Here is an 18,830-nt window from a genome sequence, read left to right on the forward strand (position 1 = left end):
AGAGGAGCCCCCTCAAGGTTTGGTTAACAATAGTGACATGCGCAGAATAAAGCCTGCAGGACCTTCACTTGCTGATGGCACAACATTCAAAATGAGAGGAAACAGCTAAAAACATCTACGTATTAATAATATTGGAAATTGGAACTTATGAATTATGAATCGGATAATTTGAAGTCATTAAAAATGACATGGAGCACAATTATGCTAGGTCTGATTGAATTATGGTTTTAAAAAAATCATTTTATGGGGGACTCGTACAACTCTAGCCTAATCTGATCCCTTTGACACCTCGTGATCACAAAGACTGGTGTACTTCTTCCATGCCGGCTTTGTTGCTTCTGAGGTAAATGGCTGCTTGTTTACCTTCAAGCCTTTAAGACCCCAGATGCTATATCTTTTGATAGCTGGGCTTCATCAGCTTTCTTCACCACATTTGCTTATGCACACATTTGTCTTCAACAATTGTGTTGGGAAGGTGAGCGTCATGGAATGTAAGTTTAATAGGACAAAGTGTTCTTGCATTGAGGAAGTACTTGAATGGAGGTCCAATGTCCATCTGCTACCTTAATACTAAACCTATAAATGTATGCACAAAAATCTATTTTCCCATCATCATATATAAATACATTTACATATGTACATTCCTGTATTTAGACCTTTAGAAATGCCCTTTGCCTCCTAGTTCTTTCCTCTATTTCCTTTTACTTTCCTCTTGTCCCACAATCATGCTCAGCCTTCATTTGGGTTTCAGTAATTCCTCTCGGTTACATTGCCCTTGATCATGCCCTACCAGGCTTCTTAAACCCTACTTGCCACTGACTTTGGATCACTTGTTCATTTGTCCCTGGGTCTGTTAACACCACTTCCTTTCCCCCAACTCCCCCTCTCCCATGTTCCCCCAAAAGCATTGGTCCCCTTGTTTTCTCCTCCAGATTGTTTATCCAGCCTAGCTTATCTAGATAGACCTGCAGAGATAATAATATGCAAAAAAACAAGGCAGAGCACAACAAAGCAACAAACAAAACAATGACAAGAAAAAGAAGAAAAGCCTGTAAATAGTTCAAGGTCAGTTTCCTGCCCTTTAGGAATGTTTTCAGGTCCAGTCTGATGGAGTGCCACGCCCTGACCCCAAAGTCTATTTTTGGTACTCCCTCAGGAATTCCTTGCTCTGTTCCCTTTGCTGTTTTGTTGCGTGCCCTTAGTATTTGCCTCAGTGTGGTGGCATCATATCGGGCCCAATTCCAACACTGTGTCTCCAGTGCTGGGCCCATAGGGTCAGTGAGGGATGTTGTGTCTCATAGTGGGGACGGTCATATGGTCCTCTCTGTGCGTTGGCTGCTCTGAGCAGGGATATTGTCCTCAGGGCTTGGTGGAACAGGGTGTGCTCCACTCTCTCTTCCTCCCTCTTCATTTGCTCCTGTGTGCTCTGATCAGACATGTCCCTCTCCCTGAGCTGCAGCTTCAGTGCTGTCCTCTGAAGTCATTTCTACTGAGGGGAGGGGCAGGTGTCCACGTAGTTGGGATTGGGGCCAGTCCCTCAGACCTCTCCAGTGGTTCCCTGCTTCATGTAAGTATATTGTATTCACATCTTGGAGCACGGGGTTGAAGTTTGGTCCCTCTTTCCCTGTGGAGACATAAATAATAGCCTCCCCTTGGGTCGGTTAGTGCCCTGTCTCTCTGATACCCATTTCTTTCTTTTTCTTTTTTCTCCCTCCTTTTTAGTTGGCTACCATATCTATCCATGGATTTGGTCTGGCCCCTGCCATACTACCTGGTCCTCACCCTATGCCTCTTTTGCATTTTTTAAAAGCTTACCTCAGTGGACTCATGTTGTACTTGTCCTTTTGTGCTTGGCTTACTTGGCTTAGCATGATTTCCCCAGTTCTTCCCATGGAGCGATGTGCTTCATCCCTGCTTTTTAGGGATGTGTAGTACTCCATTGTATGGATGTACCCCAGCTTTTTGATCCATTCATCTGTTGATGGAAATGTGGGTTGTTTCCAACTGCTTGCAATTGTGAACTGTGCCGTGATGAACATTGAAGCACAGATGTCTGGCCTTGTTTGTTTCTTGCCTCTTCAGGCTATATGCCCAGTACGGGGATTGCTGGATGTATGGTAGCTCAATTTCCATCTGTTTTAGAAATCGCTAAGTCGATTTCTATAGCGCCTGTATATACTTACAGGTTCACCAGCAGTGGATGAGAGTTCCAATTTCTCCACAGCCCCTCCAACACTTGTTGCTTTCTGATTTTTTGAATTCGGCTATCTTTGAGGGTGTTAGGTGGTATCTCATTGTTTTAATTTGCATTTCTCTACTGGCTAATGATTTTCTCATATGTTTACTGGCCACTCAGATTTCTGCCCTTGTGAAACTTCTGTTCAGGTCCTTTGCCCACCTCCTCAATGGGCAATTAATATTTGTTTCTTTTTGGAAGCTAGCAGAGTATTGTAGATTTAGTAATAAGGCTTTGTCTGATGTGTCATTGCTAAAGATATTTTCCAGTCCGTGAGCTCTCTTATTACTCTGTTGGTGAATTCTTTTGATATACACAGGTGTTTTATCTTCAGTATACTTTACTTGTCAATTTGTGACTCCTCTGCATTTGTGTCCTTCCTTATTTCTCATAGCCTGTGTATTCCCTGCACCCAAGTCCGCAGGTTTGTCCCAATTCTCTCATTGATGGCCTAGTTGTTTGGGTTTCATGTTGATATCTGTGATCTACCTTGAGTTAATTCTTGTGCACGGAGTGAGATGAGGGTCTTGCTTCATTTGTCGGCAGGTAGATATCCATTTTTTTCCAACACCACTTGTTGAAGAGGGCATCTGCTTCCCACTTGATATTTTGGGGGCCCTTATAGAAGATCGATGTCTGTTTGCTGATGATTTTATTTCTGGGTGTTCAGCTCTTTTCCATTGGTCTGAGTCTCTGTCATATACCAATACCATGTGGTTTTGACCACTGTGACTGTATAATATGGAGAATCTGTCTTTTCATCCACAACCCTGTGCGTTTTAGGAACAAAGACTCTTTGTTTCCAAGGGCAAACAGAGCTCTTGGGAGAGCAGTGCAGCCTGCTTCTCTTTGCACGTCCTGTGGCTGTGACTCAGAACCGGCTCGCTGCTTCTGACAACTCTAGACTGGAGACGTCTGGTCGGAACCCTGTGGCTGCTAGAAGACAGCTGCGGAGACGATGAGAGCTGAGGTTGAATCCAGGCTCTGCGCCCCAGCCCAGCCGTTGATAAAATCACTGCGCCCTTGGGTGGCTCCTTTTCCTTCCTCCATACACTGTGAAAGGAGGTCTTGAGAATCAGGGATCATTCAGCTGGTGCTCAACTCTTGTTTCCGATCCAGGACCACCAGCGGAGGGTTTGTGAGCACGGAGCCCGCCTCCACAGACTGGGGGAACCCGCTCTCAACAATGGATGAAAGTGACCAGAACGTTCGGTCAGATATTGACACACGGATAATGATCCCGAGTTTGCTGGCCATCGTGATTGCCCTGTGTGGGCTGGCAGGAAACGCGGTCGTGATCTGGCTGCTGGGCTTCCGCCTGCGGAGGAACCCCTTCTGTGTCTACATCCTCAACCTGGCTGTGGCCGACTGCCTAGTTCTCGGCTCCACGACTGCATACGCACTGACGGTACTCATCGATTATTTCCGAGTCATTTTTGCCTTTTACAACCTTGTCATCAACGTTGTGTTATTATTTCCCTACCTAGCAGGCATGAGCCTCCTCAGCGCCATTGCCACCGAGTGATGCCTGTCCATCGTGTGCCCCATTTGGTACCGCTGCCGCCGCCCACCTCACATGTCAGGGGTCAGCTGTGCTCTCATCTGGGCGCTGTCCCTGGTGCTGGCCTTCCTAGAAAGGCTCCTCTGTACAGTCTCTTACGATTTGTGTTCGTCATTTAATTTCTTCCTATGGACGTGGCTGACTTTCTTATTTGTTGTTCTCTGTGGGTCCAGCCTGGCTCTGCTGGTGAAGGTGTTCTATGGCTCCCGGAGGAGGAAGCTGACCAGGCTCATCGTGACCGTTCTGATCCCCGTGTTGGTCTGTCTGCTGTGTGGACTGCCCTTTGCATTCTTTGGTTTATATTACCCTGGATTGACATGAATTTGGCGATGTTTTTTCTTTCTGGCCTCTGTTTCTCTCCTGCATTAACAGCAGTGCCAACCCCATCATCTACTTCTTCGTTGGCTCCTTTCGGCAGCGGCAGCGGCTCAAGCCGACCTTCAGGATGGTTCTCCAGGACACTCCTGACGGGGAGGACCCTGGAGGAGCCTCCACTCAAGAACCCACGGAGCAGTCAGAGAGCAGGGTGGTGTAGTGCTTAACGCCTCTACTTGTGTCAGACAGTTGTGGTTTTAGAGGGCACATTGTCCCCATCCACTTGTGTCATTTTAATTTTTGTTCCCCTCGTGCTTCAGAGCATAACATTGGGGAGATAATATTCAAACCCACTAGTCACTCCATGGGGGAAAAATGATAGTCCATCACCATATTAAAGCCTTGGAAATTCTACGGGGCAGTTCTACTCTGCCCTATAGAGTTTCTCTGAGTTGATATTTACTCAATGACAACGGGTTTTTTGATACAGTGTAGAACCAGTAGACTCTGCTTTGAGAAAGATTTGAAAACTTACTAAATTATTAATTAGCATTGTGTTAAATATGTGAATGAATTGAGTAGGAGATAAATGGAATCTTCACCCGAATAAACCACCCATTTCACCCATGTGTATGGTATATATGGTGTATCATGCCTCCATCACATCTTCATTAACTTCACTCAGCTGTGTGGTATAGAGCTCGGGAGAAAGTTCTTGCACATCTTTTGTCAAATTGGAATTTGGAGTTTTCTTTTTCTTTTATCATTTTATTGAGGGCTCGTACATCTCTTCTCACAATCCATATACACATCCTTTATGTCAAGCACATTTTTACATTTTTTGTTATCTTCATTCTGGAAATATTTTCTTTCTACTTGAGCCCTTGGTATCAGCTCCTCATTCTTCTGCTCCCTCCCTGGCCCCCATGAACCTTTGATAATTTATAAATTATTATTTTGCCATATCTTTCACTGTCCAATGTCTCCCTTCACCCACTTCTCTGTTGTCCGTCCCCCAGGGAGGAGGTTATATGTAGAGCCTTGATATCGGTTCCCCCTTCCCACCCCATCTTCCCTCCACCCTCCTGATATCACCACTGTCACCACTGGTCCAGAGGGGTTCATCTGTCCTGGATTCCCTGTGTTTCAGCTCTTATCTGTACCAGTGTACATACTCTGGTCTAGCTGGATTTGTAAGGTAGACTTTGGATCATGATAGTGGGTGGGGGGAGGAAGCATTAAAGAAGTAGGGGAAAGTTGTATGCTTCATTGTTTATACCCTGCACCCTAACTGTCTCTTCTCCTCCCCAGGACCATTCTGTAAAGGGATGTCCAGTTGCCTACAGTTGGACTTTGGGTCCCCACTCCACACTCCCCCTCATTCACAATGATTTGATTTTTTGTTCTTTGATGCCTGATACCTAATCCTATCGACAACTTGTGATCACACAGGCTGGTGTGCTTCTTCTGTGTGGGCTTTGTAGCTTCTCAGCTAGATGGCCACTTGTTTATCTTCAAGCCTTTAAGACCAAAAATGCTATATCTGTTGATACTCGGGCACCATCAGCTTTCTTCACCACATTTGCTTATGCACCTGCTTTGTCGTTAGCAATTGAGTCAGGAAGGTGAACATCATGGAATGCCAGCTTAATAGAACAAAAATGTTCTTGCATTGAGGGGGTACTTGAGTGGAGACTCAATGTCCATCTGCTCCCTTAATACTAAATATATAAATATATTCACATAGCTCTATTTCCCCATCATCATATGTAAATATATTTACATATGTACATGCCTGTATTTAGACCTCTAGAAATGCCCTTTGCCTCCTAGCTCTTTCCTCTATTTCCTTTGACTTTCCTCTTGTCCCACTATCATGCTCAGCCTTCATTTGGGTTTCAGTAATTCCTCTCAGTTACATTATCCTTGATCAAGCCTTACAAAGCCTCTTACACCCTAGAATTTGGAGTTTTCTAATGTTACTGTATTTTTATTTTGCTTTCTTTTTAATATTGCTAACATATAGAAATGCAATGGAGATTTTCTTATTATTGTATCTTTCAGCATTGCTAAGATTGTCTATTATTTCTACGTTATATTTTAGATAACTTCGAAGTTCTTACATACATGACAAGTGACATCTGAAAATAAAGAGAACTCTAGCACATTCTTTCTAAACCTTTTCATTTTCTTTCTTTATTCCAATAGCTAGAATATCTAGGAAAATACTGGGAGAAAAAGTGGTAAATTGATATCTTTGTCTTGCCTCAGTCTTAGAAGAAAAGTGTTTAATATTTTATCATTTATTTTGTCTTCCATTGAGGCTTCTATTATTAGTTATCTGAGAGTTTTGTCATAAATTAGGTATGCAGTTTTTATTAAAGGGTTTTCTCCGATCCATTGAAATGAACCCCCATAAATTGATCTATTCTGCTATGGTGGCACATGACCTACATTAATTAAAAATATTAAACCAATTTCCATTCCTAAAATAAAATTACTTAGCCATAATATCTTGGACTCCATATGCTAAGATTTTGGGAGGGCATCTTGCATCTCCATTCATAAAGAATATTTGGCTGTTCTTATATTGAGATACAACTCTCAGGCTTTGGTAACATAAACTAACCTGTTCTCCTACCCCACCCACCATCATGACCCCAGTCCTGCCTTTCAGTCCTGGCTAGACCAGTGCGTGTACACTGGTACAGATAAGAGTTCAGGTCAGATAAACACCTCAGAAGTAGCGGTACTAGGAGAGTAGGGAAAAGTGGAGGGAAGAGGGGAGAAAAGGGGAACCTATTGCAATGATTGACATATAACGCACCCCCCCCAGGGTGGGGGACGAACAACAGAAACGTGGGTGAAAGAAGACAACAGTCTGTGTAAGATATGAAAATAATTTATAATTTATCAAGGCATCACGAGTGAGGGAGTTGATACCAAGGGCTCAAATAGAAAGTAAATGTTTAAAAATTATGATGGCAACATATGTACAAATATGTTTGATACAATTGAGGTATGGATAGTTATAAGAGCTATAAGAGCACCCCAATAAAATGATCTTTGAAAAGGAAAATAAAATAAATTTATTTCACTCAATTATTGAAGAATATTTCATCTTCTGAATTCTTACAGATTTTGCATATAACTGGTATTAGCTCTTAAGTATTTTTAGATGTCAACAAGCCCTGTAGGCCAGGATAGTTCCTGTGTCTAGATTTTTAATTATGAACTTAATTATAAACAAATACATACCTATTTATATGTTATGGTCTGTATCTTTTTGAAACATATGTCTTCGTAAAAAATATATCCATTTCCTCTATGATGCAAGCATTTATTTGGGAACTGACTTCTTTGCAAAATTACGGGTGATTCTCCTTTTCATGCACAAACCTGCGCTTTGGGGTGGAGCATACAGAACATCCTGAGATCCTCACAGTGGGGGGAAAGATACTAGAGTTCTTCATGTATGTTTCAAGAGATTTCCTAGCCACATGCATTTCTTTTTTTTTTCAGTCACACTTCTTTGCTCTTCCACATGTTGTATGCAACCTATATTTAACAATTTTGTTTACAGGGGCACATTTGTGTTCACAGGATTGAGGCTTCAGAGAAGCTAAAGAATCTCTTTAAAATTGTGCAAGTCCAACGAAACACACAACCTTCCTCTAGTTCTTTAATGCTTCCTCCAGAACCCCACCCCCACTATCATGACCCCAGTTCTACCTTACAAATCCAGCTCGAACAGAGCATGCACACTGGTACAGAGAGGAGCTCACAACACAGGGAATCCAGGACAGATAAACCCCTCAGTAACAATAATGAAAGTAGCGATACCATGAGAGTAGGGGAAATGTGTGCGAGAAAAGGTAACCAATCACAATGATTGACGTACACTAACACCCCTCCGCACCCCCAGGGACAAACAATAGAAATGGGTGAAGGGAGACAGCAGACAGTGTAAAATATGAAAATAATTTCTAAATTATCAAGGGTTCACTAGGGTTGGGGGAAGGGGGAAAAAGAAGAGCTAATACCAAGGGCTCAAGTAGAAAGAAAATGTTTTGGAAATGATGATGGGAACATATGTACAAATGTGTTTGATGAAATTGATGTATGGATTGTTATAAGAGCTGTAAGAGCCCCCAATAAAATTGCTTATTTAAAAAAATGTGTGTAAGTGTGTTTCTCTATACCCATTAGATGCAGGGTATTGTAGTGCCCTCAGAGGAAATATAAATTTAGTCTCAAACCCTGTGGAAGCTGATAGATTCTTAGAAGAAACCAGTAGAACTGACAGAGTCCAATGGGGGATGTGAAATGCAACTGAAAAATTCAGAGGGAATTTCAGTTAAGGAATTCTCACTAAGAAGGCATAGGATTGAGAGGGATACAGAGACAGGGAAAAAATTGAGAGACCAAAGGACACTGAGACAGGGACATAGGACCTAAGACATAACCTTGACAGTGATCTCAAAGGATTCCTGGAATAACACTTTGGCCATGTGTCCAAGAATTAATGAAAGTAGGAGTTTGATTGGCATTGTGCACAGGGTGGTCGGTGTAACAACTCTTGGGCCCAAGAATCACAATCAGTCAATGTCCTGTTACCTATTTTGAAGACATACGGTAATTCATTTTCAGAAAGGGTAGAATTTTCCATTCATTTTCCTCCCAGTTAAATCAGCAAAGGGAGAAGGGAGCAAAAGGTGAAGACTCAAAGAGGCTTGAGCACGAAGCAGAAAGCACCAGCCTCCGGGCAGTGGCACGATTTGTAGCAAACCTTGCGCAAGGCACATTCCATCTCTGGGCCGAACTGAAACTTACAGAGTAATCGCCTAAAACTGTAAATACAAGTGTTTTTCAATTTCACATGGAACATTGGCCAAATGCACTACATGCTTTGGCTAGTCTTTCTATATATCAAAAGATTAAAATCCTATAAATTACATCTTCAGACAATGAATAAATTTCAATCTGAAACAGAAAACTATAAGATATCTTTAAAAATCCCAAACTATATTACTCTAGAGAGCCCAGCCTACCATACTGCTTTGAGTCTCTTTTGATATTTACTTTGGTCTTTTTTGCTTTCCTCCCTATCTGATGACTTGCGACTTTCTTCATGTATGATGTCTCTTAGCTTCATCCCACAGCTTGTCAGTCACTTGTGTTCAATGAATCAAATTCATTATTGAAATTGTCTTTAAATGCGGGTCAGTATTTGACTCTTGTGGACTTGTTTTCATTGTCTTCAAGTTCAATTTCAGCTTACAGATGAGCAGTTGGTGGTATGTCCTGCAGTTGGATCATGACCTTATTCTACTGGTGATGTTGAGCTTCTTTATGCTCTCCTTACATAGATGTAGTCCATTTAATTACAGTGTATTCTGTTGAGGCCCACGTGTATAGGCACATGTTATATTATTATATCATTGCAAAAGGTATTTGTGATCTCAACCATTATTTCTCAACTACTATGTCTATCTCACATGCTCTAGTCTCCCCAACTCTTTCTTTTCCTTCCCTCGCCCCCCCCCAATTTTCAATATCAAAGAATCAGCTGTCTAACTCCACCCTGATTAAAGGCAACTCTCACGCTCTCCTCACCTGTTCCCATTCCCAGGGAGCTGAGTGTGGCTGCTGCATGTTTTAATCCTTTATTTCTTACAAAGGGAATCGCTTGATCCTGTGGATATTCATTCACAAATTATGAAATAGAAATGGAATTTTATTATTCAAAGCTACCTGTACAATAATACAGTAAAATGGACACGATCAAAAATGGTTTACTATGTTTAGATTTAAGGACCTCCTATTTGATATACTACCAAATCATTTGGAAAGAAATTGAACTATTCATACACAACTACTGGGTATGTACTGGGTATGAGATGTATGTACATACACACATCTCAAGAGTGCTCATGACCTAATGCATTTAGATCCTAATTATCCATGGGGTTTCTGCAGAGGACTCACGGACTGCTCAGCATCTTGATGAGCCAGGTTCCATCACCATATTTCACTGTATCTCCTGCAGACACTCTCCATCCAGAATACAGCAAGGTGTCCTCTGGTGACTAGCTACTCCATGAGAGTTCTTGGCTTCTGGACAGGTCAGTTCTCTATTTCCAGCATGCAGAATGAAGGAAAGATAAGAGTTTCTTAAGAACTGCCTAATGTGCCAAGTCGCTGTTGCATTTGCCTACTAAATCATCATGTGCATTGTGCCATTGTGGGGGAGACAGGAAGCAATGGGGGTTCCATTCAGAAAAGGAAGGGCACAAGACTCCCTGTTCACAACTTTGTGTGGCAGTGCTATTGTGGGGTGTAAACCAGGAGAGAGGGGTGGTTCCTCCTCTTGGATCCTCTTCCTGTGTTCTCCATTCATTCTACATATGGAAATCTGCTGCCATGGTGCTAAAGTGTGCTTTCCTTAGTTTAAGGACCATAACAAACACACGTGCTGCCCAGTCTACAGTGCTGTTACTAACCGGGTTCTCCCTGTTTTACTTGCCTTTTAAAAGTAAGAGTGCCAGGTGAAAAGAGACCATCCAAACAGGGAGAGCTGAAGAGAGTAACGGAGGTACAATTTGCAAAGGAGGGCGCCAGTGAGGAAGAGGGATAAGAGACCGAGAAGCGACCAGATGGCACTAAGCATGGTGGGGACACCTTACACCATTAGGCCTAAAGGGCAAGATGTTACCAGAACTCAGAGAGGGCTGCAGCTCTAGCTGTGACTTTAGCAGAGGCCAACAGAGAGCTGTGTTCTCAGGTGGAATAAACTGCCACTGCCAACACACTACAGCTGAGGGAGGGGAGCACCCAAAGAAAGAAGGAAAACTCCTGTGACCTTGATTCCTTGCCCTTGGGTTAGAGTGTGTTAGAGACCCCTCTGATGTACTCGGCCAGGAGCCAGGTGCAGAAGGAAGCCCACCAATGAGGCAAAGAGTTGTCTCCAGCTGGGGAGCATGCCGGTAGAGAGAAAGGAAAGAAGACCTCGCTGGCCAAAAAAAAAAAAAAAACCCACAAGACCCATCACGTCTCATTTTATCCTCAGTATGTATTTCGTGGGACTTTGGTTGCGAAGGGTCGTTTGGACATTTATTGGCAGTGCAACAGGAACTTTGTCACATTGTCGAGGAGGGCAAAGGCCAAGGAACCGAATGGTGTCTGAGCACAGACCCTGCCTTCACAGACCTAGGGAACCAACCCTCACCAATTAATGGAAGTGACCTGGCCATTTATCCAGCTGATGACTTGACAATGCTACCCGAGATCACCTTGTGAAAAGATTAGGTGAGTTTCAATTGCATGCTTTGGGTAAAGCTCTAATAATCATATATTTGGACTAATGTCTTCATTTCCCCAATTCAGCTGACAGACACCGTTTATGATTTTAAGCCTCGCAGTTTCTCCTTGTTCTGTGCTGCTTGGTATCATCTTGTTCTGCCTCTTGCTTATGTCGGGGTTACATGAGCACAATTAAGTGTTTGGAATTCACATTCTTCATAATGCTACCCATAGTTGTTACGATCTACAAAGTCAAATGCCTTTATATGGTCAATATAACCCAATACAATGGTTTTCTGGTATTCTCTGCTTTCAGCCAAGATCCCTCTGAAGTCAGCGATGGTACCTCTCATGCCGTGTCCTGTTCTGGACCCTCCTTGAATTTCTGGAAGCTCCTTCTCAATGTACTTGCAGCTGTAATTGTTTGTTTTTATTTTTATAATATAATTCCATTTATGTTAGCGTATACAGATCCCCTATATATCCCTTTCAATGTCTAGGGGTAAAGAGGAACAAAACCCACACACAGCATTAGTCTTGCATGGAGTGCTACTGGAGTGAAGGAGTGGCTATGCCTCTTATTATTCATATTTTATAACATTGATGTTCCTACCTCTGTAATCAGCAAAACTAAAAATCATTTTGGAAGAAGGGGGTCATTGCTAGAGAATGTTCTATTCATTTGTTTTCTTAACTTGTGTTCTGAACTATGTGAAGATTTACAAAGCTGATCATAAATTTACATTCACCAATCCAGACATATTTTGTTTCAACAAATCCATTGCAATCCCCTCAATGTATCATCACCTATCCTGCCTCCTTCATTTCCTGTTTCTATTCCTCCCTGTCTCCTGACCCTCTAGGAAACATAGTCCTTAGGTAAATGCTATCCTTTTGACCTTAATGGGTTGATTATTCTAACAGAGGGGATGAAGTCAGTGAAAGGCCTGAAGGTCGTCTAAGGACCATAGTCATGAAAACTCAAGAAGTCTACATCTGACCCGTAGACCTGGCTTTTTTGCTACTTGGGGTTTTGATCCACATCCCCTCTCCCCAACTTCTAATGCGATCCTTTTTGGAGAAGCTGGCTGTGGAGGCGGGCCCCATCCAGTTCTTCTGGCCTCAGGGTTGTGGAGGCTGTCTCTCTGTGTGGTCTAGGACTCCACTAGACTCATTGTTTCCACAGTTCATTCACTTTTGCCCTTCTTCTTCCCTCCTAAGGAAGAAAGACAAACAGTTACACCTTAGAGGGCTGCTCAGGAGCGTTTAGAACTCTAACTACTCACCACAGTCGATGCAAAGCATTGTCTTTGTGAAATCTCTTAGGCCAGTTGACTTTGTGTCCCTTTAGACTATGCTCCTGAGCCCCTGGCACAGCAGTTTATTCCCTTAAGGTGTTTTGTTATGTTATGAAATTTTTCGTAACTTTGTCACCTCTCTGCTCCACCACATTCACTGATATTTTTGTAGCAAAGGTAAACACACTGATAAAATCTAGCCTCTGTCAAACTTATGGATATTCATGAGTATATGCACACTCAGTCTCTCACATCTATTCACCCTACTTTTCCATCCAAATATATAAGTCTGAGCATCACATTATTCTCTGATTCTCTCCATTTCAATGTGATTGGGTTATTTTCTGTGTATTTAGTGAAAATTTTAATTAGTTTTGTTTTCTCTTTGCATCTTTTTTCTTTATTGTCACTTTATTGGAAAAACGACTCACTGTCATAAATACCTTAGAATCAAGTGGAGTGAAGTAGTTGAAGGAGCATAGATGAATGTGGCACAGCAATTCGCTTGACACGGCTTTTCTAGCCACGGCCCTTGTAACTCCCCCAAAAGGAATCGGTGGGGCCCATCTTACTCAGGACTAGAGAAGGTGGATGGTGATTCTGATAGGGGTCCATTGTGAGTGACCGTTAACAGGATTAATTGTAAAAACTTGTAAATCGAACATGTGCTTTCGTCAACCATTTAAGTCCATTCAAAAGGGAGCAAAGGAGATCTTCAAGAAGTGATCCGGGAACAGCTGGATCTCCACATGCAAAAGAATAAAATTGGACCTATATTTCACACTGCATGTCAAAACTCACCCAAAATGCACCAATTCTTTTATTATATGAACCTAATCAAGAAAATTCCTAGAAGAATGCATATGGATAAAACTTGAGAACCACATTTTTTAAAATGGATTGTTAAACATGATTTCAAAACACAAATAATAAATACAACTTCACCACCCTTCCTTGATCACCCCCTAAATAAAATAACTTTGGGGATTAATGGAGTTTATTAAATGAACAAAAAGAATGTGTTTGGAAACTATGTATCTGTTGTGGGTTTATTATCCCAGAACATACACAGATCCTACAACCCAAGAACAAAAAGACAAGCAGACGGATAAACAATGGGTGAAGGAGGTAAACAGAGCTTTCTGCAAAGGATGCACAAATGGCCAATAAGCACATGAAAGATGCTCCGTGTCACGCACAGCACAGACAAATGTACACAGACTAAAGTTTACTGGGGAGTGTCAGGGCGTGAGGCCAAGAGAAACAGAGAACTGTTGTTTAATTATCCCCCAGTTTCCCTTCAGGGTCATGGAGATCAGTTCGAAATGGAGAAAGGCAACGAGTATACAATGGGGGAGTGTCATTACTGTCCCTGAACTGTCCACTGAGCATGATTAAAATCCCAAACACTGTGCTATCTACATTTTACTCCAAGAAGCTTACAGACATGCGCTGCATAGGTCCATCATGCAACACGCAACCCACATACGGTGACAGCCTCAACCCCTGTAAAGCACACTCCATTCACATCGTCATAATGAATGGGCTGTGATGTAACATGCATCAAAACATCATCATCACTACTGTATTCTTTTGTCAAATAAGCATTCGTGTAGAAAGGTACACTGTATTTGATATCTGAGACAAACATTTTATTCATGTTGGACATGAATCATAACTAACTGTCTAGATTGTGTATAAATTCAATGTAAAGGGAACTTATTAATAGAATTTGTTCATAATTGGAGGAATTTCTATACACAATATAGTGTTCCCACTCAACCAATTCATATAAAGTCCTATTTATAGAACATTTTATGGATATGAAATAAGACACAATTGTATCAGTTTTAAAGGTATGTACAAATGCACACTCATAGCCACAACAACAATGTAAAAAAAGTTGGTTTTCTTGTTAAGTGCTATGAAGCCAGTTGTGACCCATAGCAACCGTGCGCACAACAGAAGGAAACACGGCCCCTCCTGCGCCAGCCTCGCCATTGTTCCTGTGCTGGAGCCCGTGGTGTGGCCAGTGTGGCCGTGCACGTCACTGAGGGCCTTCCTCATTTTTGCTGCCCGTCCACTTTATCAAACGTGATGTCCTTCTCACAGACAGCTCTCTCCTGACAACAAGTCCCAAGCATGCAGGACGGCCTCTCGCCGCCCTTGCCTCTCAGAAGCACTCTGGCTGCGCTCCTTCCAAGACAGATGGGTCTGTCCTTGCCGGGCTTGGTACTTTTCATTACTTGTTGTCAGCATCACACCTCAAACTCATAGATCCTGCTTTGGTCATCCTGAGTCAATGTCCAACTTTCACATGCATATGAGGCAATTGAAAGGACCCTGCTTTGCGCAGGTGTGCTTCAGTCCGCAAAGTAACCCCACTGGTTGTCAGCACTCTACAGCCGTCTCGCGCAGCAGATTTGCCCAGTGCAACATGTGTTCTGATCTCTTGATAGCTGCTTCAATGAGCATTGATCGCAGAGCTAAGCCAGGTGAAACTCTTGACAACTTGTATCTTTGCCCCATTTATCACGATGCTACCTCTTGGTCCAGTTGTGAGAACCTTGGTCTTCTCCACATTGAGTTGCAATCCATCCTGAAGACTGCAATCCTTGATCTTTATCAGCATGTGCTCAAGTCCTCCTTATTTTCAGCAAGAAGGTTGTGTCTGTGTCATCTGTACATATCTCAGGTTGTTAATAAACCTCCCTGCAGTCCTGATGTCACATTCTTCTTTATATAATCCAACTTCTCAGTTTATATGCTCAGCATACAGATGGAATAAGTATGGTCAGAAGGAACAACCCTGTCACACACACCTTTCCTGCTTTTAAAACACGCAATATCTCCTTATTGTATTTGCAAAACTGCTTCTTGATCCGTGTAGCAATTCTTCATGAGCACAATGCAATGTTCTGGAATTCCCATTCTTCTCAAGGCACTCTATAGTTGGGAATGATCCACACAATCCTATGCCTTGGTGTAATCAATAAAACACAAGTAAACATATGTCTGAAATTCTCTGCTTTCAGCTAGGATTAGCCTGACCATTGGCAATGATATCCCTAGCCTGAATCCCTGGCAGCTCCCTGCCAATGTACTGCTATAACTATTACTGGATGATCTTCAGCAAAATTTTACTCGTTTGTGATATTAATAATATTGTTCCATAATGTGAGCAATCTGTTGGGCCACCTTTCATTGGAATGGGTACAAATGTGAATCTCTTCCAGTCAGCTGTCCATCTAGCTGTCTTGTCAATTTGCTGGCCTAGACAAGCCGTCCCAACCCCATAACTAGTAACTTCCCCTTGAGGAAGCTGGGAGGCCCCTGAGTGGATCAGGTCTTGAGACAGCGCACTCAGGGTTGGTTTAGTGGGTACTTTCCTCTTGAACCATCACAAGGAGGCACATTATCTGAACCATCTTGTGAACAGAGGCACGAGAGTGACAAAAATTAAGAAAATCATGCAGCTTGATGGGGACAAAGCGGACTCCAAAGTCACAGCTTGGTCTGATGGAAGCAGAGGCTCTCCATACTACACCCCACTGCTCTCTGTTTGCTCCGGGGGTCCCTGCGGGGGGGCTCCTCCAGATTCCTCACCATCCGGAGTGTCCTGCAGTGCCCTCTGGAGAAGCATCCTGAGAGTTGACTTAAGCCGCTGCTGCCGCTGCCGAAAGGAGCCAACGAAGAAGTAGATGATGGGGTTGGCACTGCTGTTAACACAGGAGAGAAACAGAGAGAAGAAAGAAAAAATCATCTTCATATTTATGTTGATCCAGGGTAATATAAACCAACAAATGCCGAAGGGCAGGCCACACAGTAGGTACACCAACACGGTGATCAGAATGGTCACAATGAGCCTGGTCAGCTTCCTCCTCCGGGAGCCAAAGAACACCTTCACCAGCAGAGCCAGGCTGGACCCACAGAGAACCACAAATAAGAAAAACAGCCACGTGGCAAGGACAAACTCGAATGACGGACAAAATTGCCTTGCCATGTCAGTGTTAAGGTCCTGACAGTAGACCCAGTCCAGGAAGGCCAGCATCAGAGACAGGGCCCAGAGCAGAGTACATGTGACAGCTGATGTGTAACTAGGGCGATGGCAGCGGTACCAAATGGGCCACAGGATGGACAGACATCGCTCGGTTCCAATGGCGCTGAGAAGGCTCAAGTCCATGAGGTAGGGAAATAAAACCAAGTGGTAGACATGTAATTGGGGCTTCATGTTGCCTGGAAAGAAGAAGTGGATGATTTCCATCAGGGAAGAGGCACTCAAGGTACAGAGGACTAGGCAGTCGGCCACGGCCAGCTGGAGGATGTAGACGGAGAAGGGGTTCCTCCGCAGGCGGCATCCCAGCAGCCAGACCACGACCACATTTCCCGTCAGTCCAATCGGTGCAAGGATAAGAGTTAGACAGTTGCAGGTCAGATATAGCACGTTGATCGTGTGAAAGTCTTCCTGAAAGGTAGGGTCACCTTCATCCATTGTTGAGAGTGGGTTCCCCCAGTCTGTGGAGGAAGGCTCCGTGTTCACAAACCCTCCGCTGGTGGTCCTGGAACGGAAACAAGAGTTGAGCACCTTCTGAATGGTCACTGAGTCTCAGCACCGTCCTCCTGCGTGGGAACGGAGGCTCACAGGATGAAGGACTTTAAGGCTGGGGTACATGTTTGTGTAGGGGTTATGCAGTGGGCTATTAACCTCCAAGTCGACAGTTTGAAACCACTAGCAGCTCTACAGGGGACACATTGGGCTTTCTACTCCCATGACCCAGAAACTCACAGGACCAGGTCTACCTTGTCCTATAGGGTCCTCATGAATTGCCATCAGTCGATGGAAGTGAGGTTTTGTTCTGTTTTGTTTGGAGAGAGGGGGCAGGTTCTCAATGTCTCTAACACTGTCTTCTTCCTGCACATGCTTTCTGAGATGGGACTACTCTGTGGTCCAATCACCTTCCTAAGGCCTTATCATGTTCCAGTCTACACGTCTAGGACAGTGACGGGGCTCAAGGGCCAGCATTCCTTCTGTACTTTGGTGGTGGTTGTTAGGAGCCTGTTAGTTGGTCAGACTCATAGCAATCACCTGAACAACAGAAGGAAGCACTGTCTGGCTGTGTGCCATCCTCACAATTGTTCTGTTCAGTGTTGGAACTAGAAAGAGTGTTTATGTCTAAAATGCTCAGGGTTGTGGACGAAAAGAGGTGCCCATGGGCATTCCAGCTTGAGAAGGTGAATAACGGAAGTTGATTGAGCGCTCACCAAGAATTTCCCATAGACATATTGTTAAGAACTCCGTGAACTAAGTACTAGTAGCCTCTCCAGTTTACGGAGAAGGGAATGTGAAGCACAAGGAGGCTGGTGGACTTGCTCCAGGATGCACGCGGACACTGGCAGAGTCTGGATGTGACCCCCCCAAGTTGAGTCAATTGGCAATGACCCAATGGAAGGGAGTTTAGTTTTGATGTCATGAGTCAGAATTGACCCAGTGGCAGTGGTGGTTGGTAGCCATATTCTTTGTACATTGGGTGTCCCTATTTTTCCTCATCGGTTGGGTAAGAGAAAATGTGGGAAGTTGCTGATAGAATTATAAATTCCATTGTGATTGTTAACAGGGTTAATTCCAACGTTTTGGAACTGTAACATGGGAAGTGGCCAAGTTTGTCATCTTGCTGGACATAAAACAGGCCAGCTCAGAAGCAGGAAGGGTAGATCTCACTACCTTTAAGAAGGAAGAGGCAGGAGAGGAGTCTGTCCTTTGGAACTTAAGAAACTTGGGAACTGAACTTCCTCAGTCCAGGAGGCAGACAGCAGTGATGTCACAGAAGTGGTGGCAGCAGCAGAGTTGGCACTACCAAGAGGATACAGACAGGGTAGCAGGCTTCCTGGCCCACAAATCAAGAAAGTCTCCTGTCTTCAAACTGGGCTTCGATTATGGTGTGGGTTGCTTCCAGGCACTTAATCAGAGGAAATGGGTTTGCAGACCCACAGAGTTAGAGGCACGTACCTCTGGACTGAGACTTATTGTGGAGTAGAGTGTCCTTTGGGAACTTATTGGCAGTAAGAAAGGACCTTTGTAACATTGCTCTAGCAGGGCAAAGGCGAAGGACCAGAGAGA

The 18,830-nt window shown here is 43.5% G+C and overlaps 1 protein-coding gene across 1 annotated transcript; it reads right to left on the reverse strand.

Annotated features, from left to right (window-relative positions):
• Nucleotides 1–16,253: 16,253 nt before the first annotated feature.
• On the reverse strand, nt 16,254–17,204 carry LOC142445811 (mas-related G-protein coupled receptor member X1-like). Its single transcript, XM_075547700.1, has one exon. The coding sequence runs from the start codon at nt 17,202–17,204 to the stop codon at nt 16,254–16,256; it is 951 nt and encodes a 316-aa protein (XP_075403815.1).
• Nucleotides 17,205–18,830: the final 1,626 nt, after the last annotated feature.

This window comes from Tenrec ecaudatus, chromosome 4 (genome assembly GCF_050624435.1).
Source record: "Tenrec ecaudatus isolate mTenEca1 chromosome 4, mTenEca1.hap1, whole genome shotgun sequence".
Classification (NCBI taxonomy): Eukaryota; Metazoa; Chordata; class Mammalia; order Afrosoricida; family Tenrecidae; genus Tenrec; species Tenrec ecaudatus.

Coding starts and splice junctions, on each gene's coding strand:
- LOC142445811 (XM_075547700.1), bottom strand. CDS start 17,204: ATGGATGAAGGTGACCCTACCTTTCAGGAAGACTTTCACACGATCAAC.